The sequence below is a fragment of the Coffea arabica genome, chromosome 3c (genome assembly GCF_036785885.1).
Source record: "Coffea arabica cultivar ET-39 chromosome 3c, Coffea Arabica ET-39 HiFi, whole genome shotgun sequence".
Taxonomy (NCBI): Eukaryota; Viridiplantae; Streptophyta; class Magnoliopsida; order Gentianales; family Rubiaceae; genus Coffea; species Coffea arabica.
In genome coordinates this window covers 43,665,348-43,686,519 of record NC_092314.1, presented here as the reverse complement: position 1 = coordinate 43,686,519, position 21,172 = coordinate 43,665,348, and the positions used below count along the sequence as shown (strand labels likewise).

Below are 21,172 nucleotides of genomic sequence, written 5' to 3'. Positions count from 1 at the left end.
GCATCACCAATAAACATCGGTCAACCCCACCAACACTCCATCTCATTTCAATTCATCTGATTTTAAATTTCTGTTCGGGTCAGTCCCGTTTTAATTTCTGTTCGGGTCAGTCCCGTTTAAATTTTGGTCAAGTCAGTCCCGTTTAATTTCTGTTCGGGTCAGTCCCGTTTTAAATTTCTTGTTCGGGTCAGTCCCGTTTTAAATTTCTTGTTCAGGTCAGTCCCGTTTTCATTTTCGTGTCTGGGTCAGTCCCATTTTAAAATTTTGTCATCAAAAAGGGTCCGTCCCCATTTCTAAAGCATTCATCGTTCAAGACGTTCACTGCCTAATAACACAGGTAAGTATTTGGTGTCTACTTCTTTGTCTCAAGTTTTTCCAAAACTCAGACAAAGAGGGGCAAACTGTAGACACCAAATTTTTGGTGTAATTTCTTTTATTTTTTATTCTTATTTGTCGTGGTCGGTTTTTAGTTTTAGTTTTAGTTTTAGTTTCTATTTTATTTTTAAGTTTTAGCATAGAAAATCATGCAAAAGAAAGAAAAGAGGAATGAAAATAAAAAAAAGGAGGAAAAATTGGATTTTACACTTTGTTGTTTCTAGTTTATTTGTTTTATCCAAGGTTAATTAAATTATTTTTGCTATTTATTTTTGTTTTTATCGATATTGTTTTGATTAATTTAAAAAAAAAAAAAAGGTCACCCATGCCAAAAGCTGCGTGTTGCCGCAGCTTGCAAGAAGAAATTGCAGGGAGTCCTTGGGGGGTAAATTTGGCTACAAAGGCCAGGTGTCTAGGACACCTGGCAGGGGGGATGAATCTAGAGGGGGAGAGGAGACGGCATAGAGAGGAGAGAGGGAAGATTAACGGCAAAAAAAAAACGGAGAAAAGTTACGGGGGTTTTGAGGGAGAACCGAGAAGGAGTAAGGATCTGGTGGCTGGGTGAAGAAACGGCTAGGGCAGAACAAAAAAAAAAAAAAAAAAGAAGAAAAACCAGAAAAGATAGAGGAGGTATTGACGGGGCCGCAAAGAAAAGGGAAAGAAAAAAAACAAAGAGAGGAAGTGGCGGCTAGGAGTTTCGACCGAGAGGAGGTCGGTGATGACAGCTAGGGGTTGTGGGAAGAAATATAGAATAGGGGGCCGAGAGAGAGGATTTGGGACTAGCAGCGAAAGAAAAAGAAAAGGAAGAAGGAAAGGGTTTTAGCCGTGAGGATCTTGTGAGGAAAAATGAAGCAAGGGAAAGCAAAAGAGGGGAACTTTGGAAGGAGGAAGATCTGAAACTAACAAAAAAAGAGAGATTTTGAGGGAGTAAGCGAGAGAGACGGTGAAGGAAGGAAAGAGCTTCACCAGCCATTGAAGTCGAGAGTCCATTGTCATCATTGCAGCCTTCTATTTGCTTTCAGCAGATCTGCACCAAGCATACAGCAATAAATTGGCCAAGCTACACTTGCCTCCGTTGGTATGTGTTCCGTTTCCTCTTTGACTACCTTCATGTCTATGTCCCTGTCTTTTTATTCTCCTAGCTGGTGTTTGATTGCGTTAAAGCTTATCAGTTGGTGGATGGTGGTTTCATTATGATCAGATTCTAGTTTAAGGACAGAAAAATGTTTGAGCCGCACCTTTGTTTTGATGTTATGAAGACCATCGCTGCATTTCTTTTCTTCTTCATTCTTTTGGATGTTTACTTTTTATCCTTGATGATCGGCTTCATTTCTTTGTTTTAATCCTGCAATAAAGTAACATACCCAGTCAATGATGGATAAGTGGATTTCTGTTATTTGATAAGCCTGTTTGCATAATGTAACGGATAAAGTCAGCTGGAAAATTGCTGCAGGCTTGGAAAGGAACCATGCAGCAGGCCTGTATTTTCGATTGTTGAAGCTTCGGTTGATTGAAATTTGTGGTTCTATCGATATGCCATGTACATGATCACAATGAGTTTCCTACTCTTGCTGCATTTTTTTTTTTCTCCACACATGAATATCTAAAAATGTTTTGCTCAAGCTTAGTCGAAGGCTGCTGAAGTTCCCAAAGTTTCGGTTGGTTTTTGAAGACTTCTTATTGTTGCAGAAATTCCTTGCCAAAAGCTTGCACCTTTAGATGATTGAACCTCTGTGATTTTGTTGTTTAAGATCAAAACTCTGATGTTTGGCTGAGATTTTAGCTATGTTCAGATGAAAAATTGCATTTGAATGAACACCACATTGGCAAACAAGCACAGCTGGAAAAATTGCCGCGAGTTTCGGTTTTGTTTTTTTTTTGCTGCTCTTTCTTTTTCACGCAAGCAGCCCATGAAGCTGGGTGTTCATTACCTTGTTTGCACCTCAATCTTGTTTCAATGGAGGTTATAGAAGAATGGATGCAGTGTGAGCTGTGTTCAAACCTTGGCCATTGGCTGATTTGATAAAGAAGTTTGAAACAGAAGCAACTTCGGTTTTGTCAAAAATTTTTCGCAAAAATGCATGAGTTTCTTCGTTATTTTTGCATCAATTTCTGGCCAAGTTTCACTTGTTTGGATGCTGAAGTTGTATGTTGTTTGTTTAATTCAAGTTTATACATTAGTTTGAGAGAGTTTGTTTGAGGTTTGTGTTGTTTCTTTTGAAATCTATGGTTAAAAATGAAGCTGCAGCGCACATTCATGTTGTTTATATAAGGTTTCGATTGCAGAATCATTCTTTACGTTGCTGTGCATGAATTTTGCATGAAAACCTTTCAAAGTATTTGCATTCAACCCCTCAAGTCCTCCTTTATTCTACTATGACCCAACCAATTGAATAATCTCCTCAATTTGGTCCCTGGCAGCTTTAGTTTTTGCAATTTCATTGATTGCTTTGCTTCAATTAACTACCATGCTTTGTCAATTGCACTTAAGCCATGACTTTAGAGGCTTTACGATCAAGTGAGCTTGTGTTTGCCTATTTTTCTTTAATTTCCCTAAATAAATTGGTTGTTTGACCTTTTCTTGGCTCTTAGGACCTTTAGAGTGCTTAAATGTTTCGATTGAATTCGAATGGTTGACTAAGGTTTGCAATTGGGTCTTTAGTTGGTAATTGGGTCCTTGGTGGGTCCTTTTCTTGAAACTTATGCATTATTTGATTTCATTTAAATTGCAATTAGGAGAGATTTGGTGACTTTGTTATACTTTACTATTTGAGGTACCTTGACCTTTTTATTATTTTGAAGCCATTTTTCTTTCATTTGGACACCATTCAAAGGGGCGGTATAATTTCTTTTATCCCTTTTGTGTCTCTCCTATGTAACTCAACGTGCTAAGTGAATTGCATGTCTACTTTGGTTTCCTAGTTTTTCTTTAATTCCTTTTATTTATGTCATTTACTTTTTGTTTTCATTAAGTTATTCTTTTAATGGGGTATGTGTACACCTCTTGGCTTGTAATAGATAGGGCTGTGGCGAGCAATTTGGTCCATTTTCCCTTTACCCTTTTTGTTTTAGTTAGTGAATGTAATAGGTTCATTAGCTTGGTTGCATGCCTACGTGTTAAGTGTTAATTTGCTTTATTAGGATTTTGCATCTAGTCAAGCATGCTAAGTGTTATGTGCTACGTGTTTATAAGTGATTCGCATGTCTACTCGCTTTTTATAGTGTGGATGAATGGAATGAATGAATGTACGTCACCACACTAGTCCAACGCTAGTTGTGGCTTCTTTTATCGTTTCCACTAGTCCAACACTAGTCGGAATTCATAGGAGGGGCTAGTCCAATGCTAGACCCAATAGGTTTTTTTCCTTTTTCATGAAGTGCATGATCACCACATATCACGCATTTTTCCTTAGTTTATCATTTGGTATGTTCCTCAAACCCCTTCCCCTTCACTTTAGGACTTGCATCTCATGCTAGTTAGGGTTCATTTGCGTGAAAATCCCCTTCCGATAAGGGAAACGAGCGAGTGTGGCTACTCGATAGCCTTAGCACGCTAGTTTCGCCTTCTAATCCGAGAGAAAATCAAAGTCGAAGAATTAGGCGTCATCCCCATACCCAATTTGTTGCATTCCCTTAGGGACATATTTTCATTTTTTCTCACTTCCATGCTCTTTTAATCACCTTTTTTTTCCACATTTCTCAATCCATATTTTTCACTATGTTTTACTCATCTTACTCCACAAGTAGAATTCAAATTTCACATATATATTTATAATCCTATCTTCATTCATTTGCACACACTAATACTTTGATTTTTCATCCAAATTCACACGTGCACTTTCTTTACACACTCACACACTAATACTTTGATCTTTCATCCAAATTCACACGTGCACTTTCTTTACACACTCACACACTAATACTTTGATTTTTCATCCAAATTCACACGTGAACTTTCTTTACACATGCGCACACAAACACTTTATTTTTACACCATTTCATACATGAATCTTTTCATACACTTGCACACTTGCACTTGAGTCACCATTTGCATCAATCGACCTCTATGAGGTTTCCCTTTATTGGCCGCCACAATTCATGTGGTCTGGGACCAAAAACCTCACGAGAGACATCGTAGAATTTAGGATTGCATCCTTTCCGTTTTGCATTCATATAGGCATAATCCAACGTGCGATACATACATTGGGTAGAAGATTAGGAAAGGTAAGGTTAAGTCACGCAACTAGCCTTGGCTAGGTCAAAGGGGTGCCTTGGAGTCTATCCTTGCCTTCCCCTTTGTCAAACGTGACTCCCGAACCTTTTTCTTTGTTTTACGTAGACTAGGAGTCGTTTTAAAAAGAGTTTATTACTACTTGACTTTAAAACTCATTTTTAGGTGACTTGGTACACCTTAAATCATTACCAAGTGGCGACTCCAAACTTTTCATTTCAAAACCCTTTTTAAAACTATTTTTTGGGTCAAATCGTCGCTTTCCAAGTCCCATTGAGACCCATATCTTTTTCAAGTCACAAAAACCATTTTTTAATCAAAATTGAATCAAAAACATCTTTCTCAAACCATTTATCTTTCTTATCAAACATCTTTATTTATTTATTCAAAAAAATGGGGCGCGACAAGGGGAGAGGGATAGGTTGGGTTGTACAAAGAAAGGGGGAAGAGAGTGTAAATAAGTGGTATCGGATTTGAAACTCGAAACCTCCCACTTACACTAAAAAAAATCATAAGACATGTAAAACAAAAAACAAATATTTATATGGTATGTGCAAATATCAATTATAACCTCTAAATTCGGACAATACACCATCCACACCTTAAATACATAGAGTATTCTACTACATTTTTTTTAGCACAATAGACTCTAACAAAAAACTGCACTATATACAAAACAATGAGCTTGTGTAATTGCATATGCAACACTTGTATCAAAGTAACAAATGTATAAACAATTACAATATGTGTAAAAACAAAAGAGAAAATCATTCAAAACGTCCCTCACATTTTATAACTTTTTTCATCCCTCACTTTTAAAAGTATAATTTTACGCCCCTTATAAATTCACGTTGGTTAAATCGGTTCTTATCTACGTTTCCGACTAGTTTTTTTACTGGAATCCACTACTTGTCTTACACGTGATCATTTTTAAGGGCAAAATTGTCAAATCAAATTTTACATAATTCGATCCATAGTCCCTCACATTTCACAAAATAAATTTTTTCATCTCTCACACTTCTAAAAATGAATTTTTTCTTCCCTCACATTTTACAAAATAAAAATTTTCATCCCTCACAGTTTAAAAAATGAAAATTTTCATCCTTCATTGATCATGTGCACGAATAGCTTTTTTTTTTTTTTTTAAACTCATCTATATATTTATTTGATTTCACTTGAACAGTATGAATAGCATGTAATATAGCTCTATTTGATTTCACCAAAACATACTGTTCAGGTGAAATCAAATAGATATATACGTGGGTTAAAAAAATTGTTAGTTTTTCACTAATATTCATTTCCTTTTACTCGAAAATTGAAAACAAAAAAGAAATTTAATCCTAAACATTATTGAGTGTTTATATTGAATAAATTTGGACAAAAAAATAAACAAAGGAAAAGTATGACAAAAAGAAGTAAGTGATTAATACTTTCAAATTTTAAATCAATCATAAGACAAGTAGTTCAACCGTTGGTCTTTAAGGTGGCAAGTAGAAACTTCATATTTAAACTACAATCTGTTAGCATGATTATAAAATTTGAATTAGGATCTATTAATTAGATGACCTTATTATACAACTCAATAAATGAATTATTACTAACAGAGAAAAGGTCACAAATTTTAAATAGACTCACTTGGTAAAATCAAATAGATATATACAAGGGTTTAAAACAAAATTGTTGGTTGTGAACCCACGTATATATCTATTGATAGCATATATACAACTACAATTAGCCTATTCAGGTAAAATCAAATAGAGATATATTACATGCTATTCGTACTGTTTAGGTGAAATCAAATAGATATGTACATAGGTTAAAAAATTATTCATACACATGGTCAATAAAGGATCAAAAAATTCATTTTATGAAATGTGAGGGATGAAAAAATTCATTTTATGAAATGTGAGGGACTATGGATCGGATTATGTAAAATTTGATTTGATAATTTTGCCTCTAAAAAATGATCACATGCAAGGTACTGGTGAATTCCGATTAAAAACTAATTAAAAAGTTAGATAGGGACCAAATTTAACCAATGTGAATTTGTAGGGTATATAAAATTATACTTTTAAAAGTGATTAATGATAAAAGTCATTTTACAAAATGTGAGAGATGTTTTGAACGATTTTCCCAAAACAAAAATAAATATTTACATTTTAAGCATAAATATCAATTATAGCATCTAAATTCAGATAGTACATGCTTTTTACACAATTGTAATATCAATTATAACATCTAAATATCAGTTATAACCTCTAAATATCATTTTATGCATATTTACAATCTTCCCGTGCTTTATTTGTTCTATGTTATGCAGTCCAAAATTTAGTAGAGAACTATCATAAAAGAAGTGTGAAAAGAATATTAACTAGTGGATAAACAAATTTAAACTCTGCCCTCTGCCTCAACCTTTATAACAGGAAATCCTGCTTGCTTCCAAATTGAAATTGTGCCTTTGTTGCCATTTTATAAATTTTACCCATCCTTGTGGGGTAAATTTACGGTGGGATTGCATTGTGGATAAAAGTATTTCTTTTCAAAAGTAAAATGAAAAACCTAATTCTTTTCTTATAATGAAATGCATATTTGCATTACAATCTTCAAGTGCTTTATTTACAATATGTGTAAAAATAAAAATTAATATTTATAGTTTATGCATAAATATTAATTATGACCTCTAAATTTATAACCTCTAAGTATCATTTTATGCTTATTTACAATCTTCAAGTGCTTTATTTGTTTTATGCTGGGCAGTCCATAATTTAGTAGAGAACTGTTATAAAAGAAGTGTGAAAAGAACATTAATTGGTGGATAAACACATTTAAACTCAGCCCCTTGCTTGTACCTTTATAACCAACTACTTGCTGCCAAATTGAAATTGTGCCTGTGTTTCCATTTTACAAAATTAAAATTTACCCATCTCTATAGGGTAAATTTTTGGTAGGATTGCATTACGAATTAAAGGATTTAAAAAAAAAATAAAATGCAATCTAATTATTTTCTGAGAGGTGAAATGTGTATTTGCATTTCCATTAAATGTGATGGGATAATGTATGCTGTGGTTGCTGATGAAGTTCAAAATTGAGATTGAGATAAATATAGAAAAATGCAATTCAAACGGATCATAATAAAAAACCATGGTATACCCAAAATTATGAGTTTCTGCAATTGCATGTGTAACACTTGTATCAAAATAACACTTGTATTTAATACAAGGGTTTCGCATGCAAATACATAACTTATTCATTTTTGGTTTTACATGTATTGTAATGTTTATATATTTCTTACTTTAATACAAGTGTCGTACATGCAATTACAGAGGTTATTTGTTTCTATAATTGCATGTGCAACACTTGTAGGTAATTATAACATATGTAGGGGGAGAGGGATAAGTTGGGTGGTGCCAGGGGAGGGGAGAGTGTAAATAAGTGGTCTCGGGTTAGAGACTTGAGACCTCTCACTTATACTAAAAAAAATTTTAAGACATGTAAAACAAGAAATAAATATTTATTTGGTATGCACAAATACCAATTATATCCTCTAAATTCAGACAATACACCATCCACACCTTAAATATATACAGTATACTACTCCATTTGTTTAGCACAATAGATTCTAACAAAAAATTGTGGTATGTCCAAAACTATGAACTTGTATAATTGAAGATTGATAAGTAAATATTTCACATGTGTTTCATATGGTTACATGCAAGCTTTTGGCATGTTTTTAGGGGTTCATAGTCATTTTTAAGCCTTTTTTTTGATGAAAGTTTCCTCAAGTGTCGCTTAGTGAACTAAATGTGCAAATTGTGTTGATTAATGAATAAATGTGTGGAGCTTGTAGGTTGTTGATGCATGAAACACTCGTTTGAGTTGAAGAAGATGCAATGTATTTCTTGGAGGATAATGCATAAGTGAATCGAGAAGAGAAAGTCATGCAGAAAAGAAAGAAAATTGAAACTGAAAACAACGGAGCTGAATCCGAGTTCAGATCCATCCCACTACTCTTATATCCAAGACCTTATCTGAGATGCCGGAGGAATAGATTCAAGGGCAAGGGATCCGAGCTCGGATCCCTATGAGAGAGGCCCCGGATCCTGCTATGTAGTGAAAATAAAAAATGAAGAAAATGAGATCCGAGGGACCTCTTGACTGATCTGAACTCAAATCGTGTCCGCGAATCCCAATTTCAGCTATGCAACTTGCAGAGCAGCTTGTGGACATTTCATAGTTGCTTTTTGATCAACTTTTCTGCAAGAAATCCAGCTAGAAATGAGCAAGCAATATAGAGAATTCGAGAAACAACTTTTGGTGATTCCAAGATGCATTTCACATCAACTTTAACAACTCACCTTGAATTTGAATTCCTCTATAAATAGAAGTCTTGGAGGACATTTTAGAGAGCTTAAGGAGTACAAGAATACACCACAAAAATGTAGCTCCTACACTTTCTTAGTTTTAGGTTAGTATAGCATAAAATAGTTTTGGTAGTTATGTGTGTTATTTACTCTTGTTTATTGGCTAGATTAGGATGAAGATGGCTGATAAGAATATATTTTACGTATTTTTTAGTGTATTTTATTAGTTAATTTTGGTTTGATTATTTAGTTTTATAATTAAAATAACTAAGGTTTTGGTAAAAAACTACATTTTATGTTAAAATGGCTAAATATTGCATTTTATGGATTTTTATGGTAAAAACTTCATATTTTGTAGGTTTAATGATTCAATCATCAAATGAAGTGCATTGAGAAGATATTTGGATAATTGAAGATGGATTAAAGTGGTGAAAATAAAATATGAAGTGTAAAAAGGAAAAATGCAATTTGAATCAAGAAAAGTCAGGTTTGACAACTCTGACATGTTTTGGTATTTTGACTATATCTGGAGCTACACTGATCGGATCAAGGTTATCTTGGTACCATTTTGAAGCTAAGAGATATATCTACATTTGGTATGAAGACATCAAAGTCCAATTCAGCCGTTTTCATAGTCCAAAAGTTGAAATACCGAAATTCAACTCAGCTGTCCAAAGTGGAAAACAGAGTTCCGACCAGTGTTTAGTATTTTGATGATATCTCAGTCTAAAAAGCTCCGATTTGGATGATTCTTGAAGCATTGGAAAGCTAACTCAAAGGGCTACAACTTTGGTGTTTTGCACAAAAGCCAGTTCAGCCTTTATGATAGAGAAAATCGCAGTTGAAGTAAGGAAAAAGTGAATACGCGAGTACACAAAACGTGACTTGTAACCGCGTTTTGTATAGGCGCGTTTTATGGCCGCGATTCTGCAATTTGCTCAGTCAATTCTCTTATGTTCAAACTACTTTCCAACTACAATCTGCAAGAGAATTCGGTGCACATGCTTCAGAAGACAAAAGGGCAATAAAGGTGGCTTATTTTCAAGTCAAAAACAATGGTTTTTGACTATCTTAACAAAAGGAGATTTGAAGAATCATAGCAGCAAAATTTGACTGGAGAAGAGCTCTTCATCAGTTTATATGCAGAGACATTTGGGTGGTCTGACATTCATTCAGAATCAGATACGGGAGGAGCTTGAAGAGTGCAGAAATGTAGTTCTTTCATTTCCTTAGTGTAGGATAGTGTAGTAAGTGTAGTTCATCCATTCTTGTATAATGGCTAGATTAGGATGAAAATGGAGATGAAGAAAGAGAAGTTGAAGCTCAAGTGACATGGGTTATCTCTTCTCCCACTCTTTATCTTTTGTATTGGATTCTTAAATATAGTTAATATGCAAGTTCTGGAATTTATGTCTATTATGTGTCTCTAAAGTTTATGCCTTGGGTTTGGTTGAACTTTCTATGATTGTTAGTGTTTATCATTTGGCTATTTGACTGCTATGATTTGAGCAAGTTATTTAGCACTTTAGCTCTTTAAATCATGAATAATCTGGTACCATTAATTGTGATTATCTAAGGTGTTATTTCTGCAATGAAAATTGAGATTTAACACTAGTTCAAGAAGTGCTAAACATAGGGAGTACACTCACGAAAGTAGAGGTGCACCTATGTGGTTTTTAGTGATTCATTTCATGTAATTTCACTGAAAAAATGAACTTGTAACTAATTTCATAACCATGAGAATAGGTATGGATTAGTTATAAGTATAATTGATTCACTACGAAAGTAGGATTCAAATGCATAAGGAAATTACACCATAATTAGCCTAGATGTAGTAATTAATGATCCAAATATAGCACTTGCATGAGTAGTTAGGGATACCATAACCTAAGGAGCTTTTATTTGTTATTTTGTATAATTTCAGTAGGTTAAATTTGTTATAATTCATTGATAGTCTAAATAATAGAGAAGCTTTAGTAATACCGGTAATTGTTCACTCTTCCCTGTGGGATCGACCCGATATATACCCTAAACTACTAGTTGATCTGTATACTTGCAGTGAACGGGTGTAATTCGGTATTTTTTAGCTTGCACGTATGTAAAATACCCGTCAATGGCGATAAAGAAGGAGGGGATGAAACTCATGTGAAAAGGGTTCTTTCTTCTCCAACTCTTTATCTTTTGTATTGGAGTCTTAAATATGGTTAATATGCAAGTATTGGATTTTATGTTTATTATATGTTTCTAAAGTTTATACTTTGGGTTTTGGTTGAACTTTTTATGATTATATTGTGTTGATTTCTTAGCGATTTGATGCTATTATCTTGAGCAAGTTATTTAGCACTTTTGCTTCTTTAAATCATGATTAACTTGGTACCATTAATTGTAATCATCTAAAGGTGTTGTTTCTTCAATGAAAATTAGGATTTAACACTAGTTCAAGAAGTGCTAAACCTAGGAAGCACACTTACGAGAGTAGAGGTGTACTTTTGTGACTTTAGTGATTCATTTCATATAATTTCATAGAGGTAATTAACTTGCAGCTAATTTCATAACCATGAGAGTGGGTATAAATTAGTTATAAGTATAGTTGATTCACTACGAGAGTATGTTTCATACGCATGAGGAAATTACTCCATAACTAACCAACATAATGGTACTCAATGATCCAAGAATTGCATTGCATGAATAGTTAGGGATATCATTGCCTAAGAAACTTTCATTTGCTATTTTCTTGCATAGTTTAGCATAAGTCTTATTTCCTTTAATTTGTTGATCATTTAAATAATAGAGAAGATTTAGTAGTGCTGGTAATTGTCCATTTTTCCCTGTGGATTCAACCCTTAATACCTATACTCGCTTTCAACTCGTAACTTGCAAAAAATCGCATGTGGGGTATTTAGAAATTTATAAATATAAAACTTGAATGTGGATGACCTTAATCATTAAATGTATACCTGCGCTCACCAAATATGCAACACTTGTGTTAAAGTAACAAATGTGTAAGCAATTACAATATGTGTAAAAACAAAAATAAATATTTATTATTTATGCATAAATATCAATTATAACCCCTAAATTCAGATAATACACATTTGTTACACATTTGTAATGTCAATTATAACTTCTAAATGTCATTTTATGCATATTTACAATGTTCAAGTGCTTTATTTGTTCTATGTTGGGCAGTCCATAATTTAGTAGAGAACTGTTATAAAAGAAGTGTGAAAAGAATATTAATCTGTGGATAAACATATTTAAACTCAGCCCTCTGCCTCTGCCTATACCTCTATAACAGGGAATCTTACTTGCTGCCAAACTGAAATTGTGCTTGTGTTGCCATTTTACAAAATTTACCCATCTTTGTGGGGTAAATTTTTGATGTGATTGCATAGCAGATTAAAGTATTTTTTTTTAAAAAAAATAAAATGCAAACTAATTCTTTTCTGGGAAGTGAAATGTATATTTGCATTTTCATTAAATGTGATTGGATAATGTATGCAGTGGTTGCTGATGAAGTTCAAAACTGAGATCGGGATAAATATAAAAAATGCAATTCAAATGGATTCTAATAAAAAACCATGGTATATCCCAAATTATGAGCTGCTGCAATTGCACGTGCAACACTTGTATTTAACGCAAAATACAAGTGTTTCACAAACAAGCACATAACTTATTCATTTTTGGTTTTACATGTATTGTAATTTTTTATATATTTGTTCCAAGTGTTCCACATGCAATAACTTCTATATTTGCATGTGCAACACTTGTAGGTAACTATAGCACGTGTAGAGGATGGGATAGGTTGGGTGATGTTGGGAAGGAGGAGAAAGAGTGTAAGTAAGTGGTCTCGGATTAAAGACTCGAGACCTCCTACTTATAATTAAAAAAAATTATAAGACCTGTAAAACAAAAGCAAATATTTATATGGTATACACAAATAACAATTATAACCTCTAAATTCAGACAATATACCATCCATTGCTTAAATATATATAGTATTTTACTCCACTTTTTTAGCACAATAGATTCTAACAAAAAACTGGAGTATATCCAAAATTGTGAGCTTGTGTAATTTCATATGCAATACTTGTGTTTAAGTAAGAAATGTATAAATAATTATACTATGTGTAAAAACAAAAATAAATATGTACATTTTATGCATAAATATCAATTATAGCATCTAAATTCAAATAATACACCATGCACACCTTTTGTGATGCCCTTCCCACCTAAAAGGCCAAAGTTAGGGAGGATAAGGAGCAACATAATATTTAGATAGGTTTGGTCTACAAATCTACTTCTAGACTATGTAAGTATATTCAAAAGTACGTAAAGAATGATTTCATAATTTTTCATTTTAAGAAACTTCTATTTTTTCGATGTGTTAAAAGCTAATCCTACAAGAAATAAATGCAATAAATTATGGAAGCACCATAGAGATTACGGATTAGTCTATCTAAGCAGAAAAACAAAAAAGTTTTAAGTAAGTAATTATGATTAAAAAAGAATAGGATGTTGATGGTTGATTAAGGAAAACTCCCCAGTTCCTCCTCACTATCAACTTGTCATCGAAAACTCCCTAGTCCCTCTTCACTATCAACTTATCATCGAAAACTCCCCTGTCCCTCCTCACTGTCAACTTATCAAATAGTGAAAAAAAGAATCACATAAGAAAGAACAAGACTAAATGAACATGGATGACGTTCCTCGTCCTGTTCTCAAAAAGACTAAAATCAGGAAAACAAGCGGAGCAGGAGAAGAAGAAGAAGAAGACCGAGAGGAAACCACAAGAAAAGAGCAAGAGGAAGCTCTCGTCTATCTGATCGAGCACCGTACTAAAGAAGTAGAATTCCTCCGCCACCGCATCACCTATTATGCAACTTAGGTTTCCATATTTTTTCTCATAATTTCTTCCCTTTTTTGAATCACTTAGCCTTTGAAATTTTATGAATTTCTATGAAATTTGGATTGTTTTGTGCTGTACCAATCAAAAAGAAGGAAAATGGCAGTGGTCGGAAGCTTCAGAAATGGTGGAGTAGGAAGCTTGTTTTGGTCTAACCCTTTTACTTTTTTTTGTTTATTATCAGGTTTTTATATTCAAGTTGTCGTTTGTTCAAGTGAAAAATCTGACTCTGGCGAAGCTATAAGTATGATAAAAGATCCATTTTCATGATTGGAGTGTTGAAATGTAAGGTTGGACCTTCTTTTTGGATGTTTTTCTATTAGGCGTTTGAGTTAGCAATGAGCGTTAATGAAGAGAGTGATTCGGAGGCACTAATTAATGCAGTGATTATTTTTGGGTGATGTAGACGGAAGAAATCGAGGACTCATGATGTGTAGTAACCTTAACTTCATCCTGTGATTTTATGAAAAATTGCATAGATAATGTGTCTTTGCATGAACTTGGCTGTTCATTCAAGTCGAGGGAAAGCTTTCTTGGTAACAGTTGTTGTAAGAGTTGAATTGCATCTTTTCTTGTACGCTGGTCTCATATTTTATTAGACATGATTCAAGATGATGTTCTTGTGTGGACTTCATGTTGGGCAATTTCATACTTTGCTGGAAGTAATGCTTTGCTGTTCCTTTGGGTGACAACTGCAGCTTGATCAAGCGGAGAACAGATTAGAAGAATGAAAGATTCAATTGGCTTGCATTCGTGGTCACGACAGTCCAACGACAACCAAAGCTTTTCTTGGGAATGAGCAGGATGCAGCAAGTCCCTCTGGTCTCTCTAAATACTCTTCAAAAAATCAACCGAAGCTTGTAATTCCTAGCATTCCTGCAAGCAGCCTTAGAGCTTCTCAACTTGTGAAGACAAAAGAATCTGGATCAAAAGTCGCAAGCAGTTCTAGTTCACAGCAGAATGCAATTACCCCAACTAATGGCAATACATGTCTCAAAGTAAGAGAGGACAGACCTTACAAGATATCTCCTGATCCAGAAGTTAGTGCAAGCCAAACTAAAGCGGCAAAGAGTATAATAGGTAAAGAAAATGATTTCCTAGTTGCTTATATTGTCTATTTACATGCTTTATGGTTCCAAATGAATTGGATGACATGCAGTATTTGGTTTCCATACATTTGATGAGTTGATGATAAAAGGGGTAGAGTTGATGCTTGTTTTGCTTTTAATTACAGACTTGAAAGAACATAAACAATTGATTCCGCTTGTACGAAGCAGCTCTTCACCAATCATGATTCGTTACCACACTGCCTCAGTTATATGTAGTCAACACAGAAGAAAGTTGAGAAGTCTTACGTGTGTCCTACAAATGATCAGCTATTTGCGACCAGGTAGTTACAACTCCTCTAGCTATAGCTGTCAAGGTCAGGATAGATGCTAATATGGTTCTTTTAGAAATTTTATGTATGCTGATATTAGCCTATTCAAATCCGTGACGCATGATATCGACCTATATATCGGAGTCAATTCGGAGTCGATTCGGATTTTTTTTTTCAGGTTGTGCCTTTTTTGAAAATTTTTAATTTTAGTAATTTTTTCAGATTTTTCTTTTTGAAAATTTCTATGTGTTATAATGTACGTATCACCCAATATTCAAATAATATGCCGCGATGGAAGTGGAACAATTATAACCACAACACGACCGCGACAGCAAACGATGATAGATGCTGATATGGTTCTTTTAGAAATTTTAACCCCTAAGACTTTAGTTTGATTTTATTTAAAAGTAAGAAAGCTCTGGCATCTCTCAACTGTTCCCTTCGTAGGAAAGACTAAAAAGCATGTGGGTTCTAACTTTTGGAATTTCAGCTATAAATCGTTTAGAAGAAAACTAGCATGTGTTTATGTGATTTTCTCTCTTTCAACAAATGATTGTACAAGTATTATTCAGTTGTAGGCCATACAGATTCAAAATTGAATTCTATCTTTTTCCCCTCTTTCCCTCACACTGACATGCACTTCATTCTTCTGTAACACATGCAAGATTTTAACTACCATGGAAATTACACTTTGTCAAGAGGTGAATGTAAATACCACTGTTTCACATGGGATTCATAGTAAGAAAAGGTCCCTGTGTGATGCTTTTGTTGTTTTTTGCAATCAAACTGGTTCTGGAGTCAAGATACCATGTCATTCCTTTTAAAGAACCTAATAAAACCGCAGATCTATGCTCTTCAAGATGACCTATATTCAGTTTTGTTTGTTTTTGTTTTTTTTTTTTAACAGCTTTTCCAAAAGATACTTTTAATCCTGCTTCCTTTTTTTTTTTACGATTCCTTTCTGTAAACTTTATAGTAATTCTAGAAAATTCTCTCAATGAATACATCTAAATAGACTTCAAATCATTTGATAATTTTTTCCAATTCTGTGGAACTATCAGTGCCACTTGGATCCAGGTTCTTAATTCTTTAGGGCTTCAAAACGCCATATTTCCCTTAACACCATAGTTTTCGAGTGTTATGAGGATTTGGAATCTGAAACTTTTGCTTGATTTATAGCATATACCTGCTTAGATAGTAATAGAGTAATTGTATGATGCAAATGTTGCTAACCACTTTATTTTAGATTTCTGATATGAGGCAAGTATTTCAATTAAATTATTTTAAGATTTCTGATATGGGTTAAAAGTGTAAAATGCTCATGAATAGTTGTTTCTTTTTCTTCAACAATTGTGGTACAAGATTTCAGTTTATTGTCATTAATATTTGTAACTCAATGTTAAAGCTTTCTAGAGATGAAAGAAGAGTGGTGAACTTGCATGGTGGCAATCTAACAATAGATTTATATAGGGTCATGTTTCCCTGTATGATGGAGCTAACAACATATCATAAAGGTTATGATATTTACAGATTTAGAAGTCATAAGATTCATGGAACTTTAATTTGTGTTAAAAGCTTTTGTTTTAGTTTTCCAGTCCTTTAGTACACTTTCACTCTCTCATTGTCCAGTGCTTTGGATATTATGTTCATTAAATTTTGTTAAAAAATAATTATGTTCCATCATTGCTTCTGAAACCTAATGTCCTTGTATGTTAATGTTTTGCAGTGCTTTGGATGGGGTCATCAACTTGTGGCAGGTTCAGGGTAAAGGGTATGTAGTTCATTAAATCTTATATCTTCCCTCAGGATCTTGTTTTAAAAGTTTTGCATGTATGGTTCTCTAGATCAATCATGTTAATTAATATCATTGTCTTTAAATCTTTTGCTTCTTGTTATCGTGATATATGTTCTAAGTTTGGGTTGCTTGCTTTCTTTATGGAAAACGAAGATCGAGCGCCTATCTTTTAAGTACAACTGATTGTGCTTCCGCCAAGCAGAGGAGATGGCCAGAAGATATAGCTTGACATCCTCAGGGAGATAGCCTCTTTTCGGTTTACAGTGCCGATAATGGGGATACTCAAATATCAATCTTGAATTTGAACAAAACAAAAGAGGTGAGTAGGAACCATTTTTGTCTGAACATTGCTTCACATCAGTTCGTATTGGTCCTGTTGGAGATGCAGAGATGCAGAACACATGTTTTTTAAGCTTGCATGTTTTGTATGCGTACCAATGCTATACAATGACCATCCTATTCTAGATTTGTAGTTTTGATATTTAGAACATGAATAAAAAATCACCTGTAGTCTCTCCTTTTTTTTTTTTTTGCCCCCTTATTCTTTTTCTTTCCTTCTTTCTTTTGCCTGTAGACTTAATGGATTTAAGCTTCATAGTTTTGGTACTAAGTTATGGAGTTTCATCAACACTTACCAGAAATTAAGTTGATTGAATCTCATTGACCACTACATTAAATGGTACACTCCATAATGATGGAAATTCAGATGTAATCTCCATAGCGAAGCCTTGTAAAATTTGGGTTTATACATCATTTTGGGTGCACCAGAATACGGCATAATTTGGGCTGGAGATTGGTAAAACCACTTTGGTAAAAGTTGCCTGGGAGATTCTTATTCATGGCACATGACAAACAGCTATGTAAAACTGTGTTCAAGGATCCAATGTAGTCTGAGGTGTTTGTTTTATTCCCTGTGTCAATGTGTATATCATTATTCAGGCCTATGCTCTGGATTTCTATTTCCCATCAAAATCTAGCAGTTAGGGTGGACAATGCTATCCACTAGTTTTAGCAATCTAGTACATTAGAGTCATAATGTGTAATAGAATCTACATGTTTCGGCTTTCTTGATTGCATTGTCCTAATACTTGACTGATGATATATATCTTAAACAGGAAACTCGAGCAAGTTTCTTAGAAAAGAAGCCTCATGTTAAAGGCATCATCAACAGCATAACATTCATGCCATGGAAGGATACCTGTTTTGTTACTGGTGGCAGTGATCATACTGTTTTCCTCTGGACTGAGAAGGATGGGGAGAATCCATGGGAGCCTAAAGTGTTGCACCGAAGTATGCATTCTTCTGCTGTAATGGGGGAGTATCTGGGCTGCAGCAGAAGACAACCGTTTTGTCTGAATTACTATAAAACAAGGCAAAAAAGATACGCATCTATTTTCATGAATGTACTTCTTAGGTTTAACATTTTCTTGAACTAGTGTTAAATCCTAATTCTCATTCCAAACTTAACACTTGAGATTATCACAATTAATGGCTAATTAATCATGATTATAAAAGTAAAAGTACTAAATAGCTTGCTCAAGATAATAGCATCAAATAATCCAAAAAATATATCAAACAATCTATAAATGATCAACTAAAACCCAAGGCATGAAACTTAGAAATACATAAAGTAAATGAAAACAAAATCCAATCTTATATTATAGTCAAACATTAGAATCCAAATATAATAAATGAAGAGTTAAAGAGAACCCTTGTCACATAGACCTCCAAGCTCTCCCTCCTTCATCCTCAAATGATCCACGTTGGCTAAACACAAGATTGGATGAACTAACTAACTCCTCCTATGCTAATCTAGCCTAAACTTAAGATTTAGGAAGTTCTAGTATAAGATCTATATTTTGTTGGTATTTTTCTCCCCTTTTTCCTCTCTAAAAGCTGCCTAGTCCGTCCATGGAGTCCCTTTATATGGGGAAGAAAGAAAAGGCTAAAAAACAAACAAATTGCGCTAGTGGTCAAGTTACATCTGACACAAAATCACTGCATGGATTGTCTTGAAACCCTGGGAGAACTGTCAATCCATGCATGATTTGTTGCCATGGTTTGTGTTGCCCAGTTTTTGCTTCTCAAAGGTAAACTTCTACCAACAAACAGCGAATAGATTCCTTTCATATAATCAGAATCCGTGAGTGGATTCGCCTTACCTTGCTCAGATCCTATTTTAATTCTGCCACTAATTTGATGTGTAAATATCTATATGAAAATTGTTAAATCAACTCTTGTGCAAAACAAGAAAGTTGTAACTAATCGAGTTAACCTTTCAAGATTCAACAATCAAGTCATTTGAAGGTCTAGATGCTGAGTTATGATTTAAAAAAAAAAACTCCACATCGGTATTCGATTAGCTTTCCAAAGGCTGGACAAGGTTAACACGATAAAGAGATGCTTTTTAAATTTAACATGGTAATAATTTCTTATCATAAAAAATGAAAAATAATACTTATAAAACATATTTTACTTTCATTTTTCCTTGTTTGCCCTTATTAATAACTCTTTTTGATGTTTAAATATGTTGGTGTTTTCTTATAAAATATCACAAATCATCATAAAAAATTATCAAATTATTTAGTAAAAATACTTTTGTAATTTCTATAATTACGTGTAACACTATTTCTTAGACACCATAGTGCTTTAACTAAAATTATATAATAATATCATTGTCTCGGATAGAACTGTCATAGCATTATTTATCCAATGAAGGATATGAATATCTTTCCATACTCTCATTCACACAAAATCACCCTACATATTTGACTATTGTTTGCAAGGGGCAATCCATATGCTTTATAATTACGGGGGGCATTTTGCTACTCAACCTGCATTACCGGGGAGCAACTTGCTATTAATCCTTTATTTTATCACAACATATGAACTGTACGAGGAGATAAACACAAGTCAAAAATTAAAGAATTCACATTATCAAGTATAAAAGGCAATTTTCCAAGTTTGCAATCAAATAATACTATTAAGCACTTAATAAGTACTAAATGCTCTTAAATATGTCACCCCAAACCCACTTCAAAACCTTGGGTTTCATATTCACTTTGATTTATTTATGGCTTTGAAAATGACGAATCATGATCAATTAGGAAGTTGGACTGTGGTACTTAAAACTATTTGCATTACAATTACTCATTTCAAATTTCCAATTAGCATAGGTTCACAAACTGCTCAAGTCAAATTAAAACACGCCATAATGTAAAATCCGACTAGATAAGCATAGTATATGAAAATTCATGTGAAACATATTGAACTACAGGGACTTCCCATAACATTTCTGCCTCAAACACAAGAGGAAAAACCATTTCTGGGAAGAATTTAAGCCCTATAATAAAGTTCACTAAACTTTCTTGCTATATTACAGTCAGGATAGCCATATTTAGAAGTTGGTGGCAGTTTTCTTAATTATACATTCCCATTTTCTTTCTCTTCTCCATCTTTTGCCTTGATCGCTCATTCAGTTCAGCGATTTGCCTCTCCCACACCTTATTTCCCATGGAACAACTCATCCCATGTCTTGTTCTTCCATCCGCTTCAGCCAAACTAAGCTCAAGATCGTACAATTCTCGCGAAATTGGATCGGATAATGTCTCGTATGCCATTCTCAGCTCAAGAAATCGCCTCGTGGACTCTTCTTTTTCAGTTGGAGGACAAGCATCAGGATGGAACTTGAGCGCTTTGCATCTATAGGCTTTCTTGATTTCGTCAAGACCTACAGATTTGGAGCAATCAAGAGAAAGTACCTCATAAAAGTTGGCTGCTCTTCCATTTTGCATGGTTCTATCAGCCTGACATCTGATCATAGTTCTGTGCTGAAGAAACTTCTCCTTACAGCTTCCTTTCTGATTGAATTGAACCATTTTTCCAGAGAGAGTACTAATCTTACTAATTTGCAAGGATGCTTCCATGCTATAGATTTGAGTCTGAAAAGTAAATGAAGAAATGTCTTCTTTAATTTTCACTAGAACCGAGAGATAGAGGCAACCTAGCATGCATTATATACACTGCACGGAGGAGGGTAACATACGAGCAACTAAATAACGCTTTAGTGGACTTTTTAAAATGACTTTGGCTTAAAAAAAAAAAAGTCTCCTTCTCGTACCGCCAA

At 34.0% G+C, this 21,172-nt stretch overlaps 1 protein-coding gene across 1 annotated transcript; it reads right to left on the bottom strand.

The window, feature by feature from the left end:
• Positions 1–20,465: 20,465 nt before the first annotated feature.
• Positions 20,466–20,972, bottom strand: LOC113736038 (chaperone protein dnaJ 20, chloroplastic-like). Its single transcript, XM_027262992.1, has one exon. The coding sequence runs from the start codon at positions 20,970–20,972 to the stop codon at positions 20,466–20,468; it is 507 nt and encodes a 168-aa protein (XP_027118793.1).
• Between the last annotated feature and the right edge of the window lie 200 nt (positions 20,973–21,172).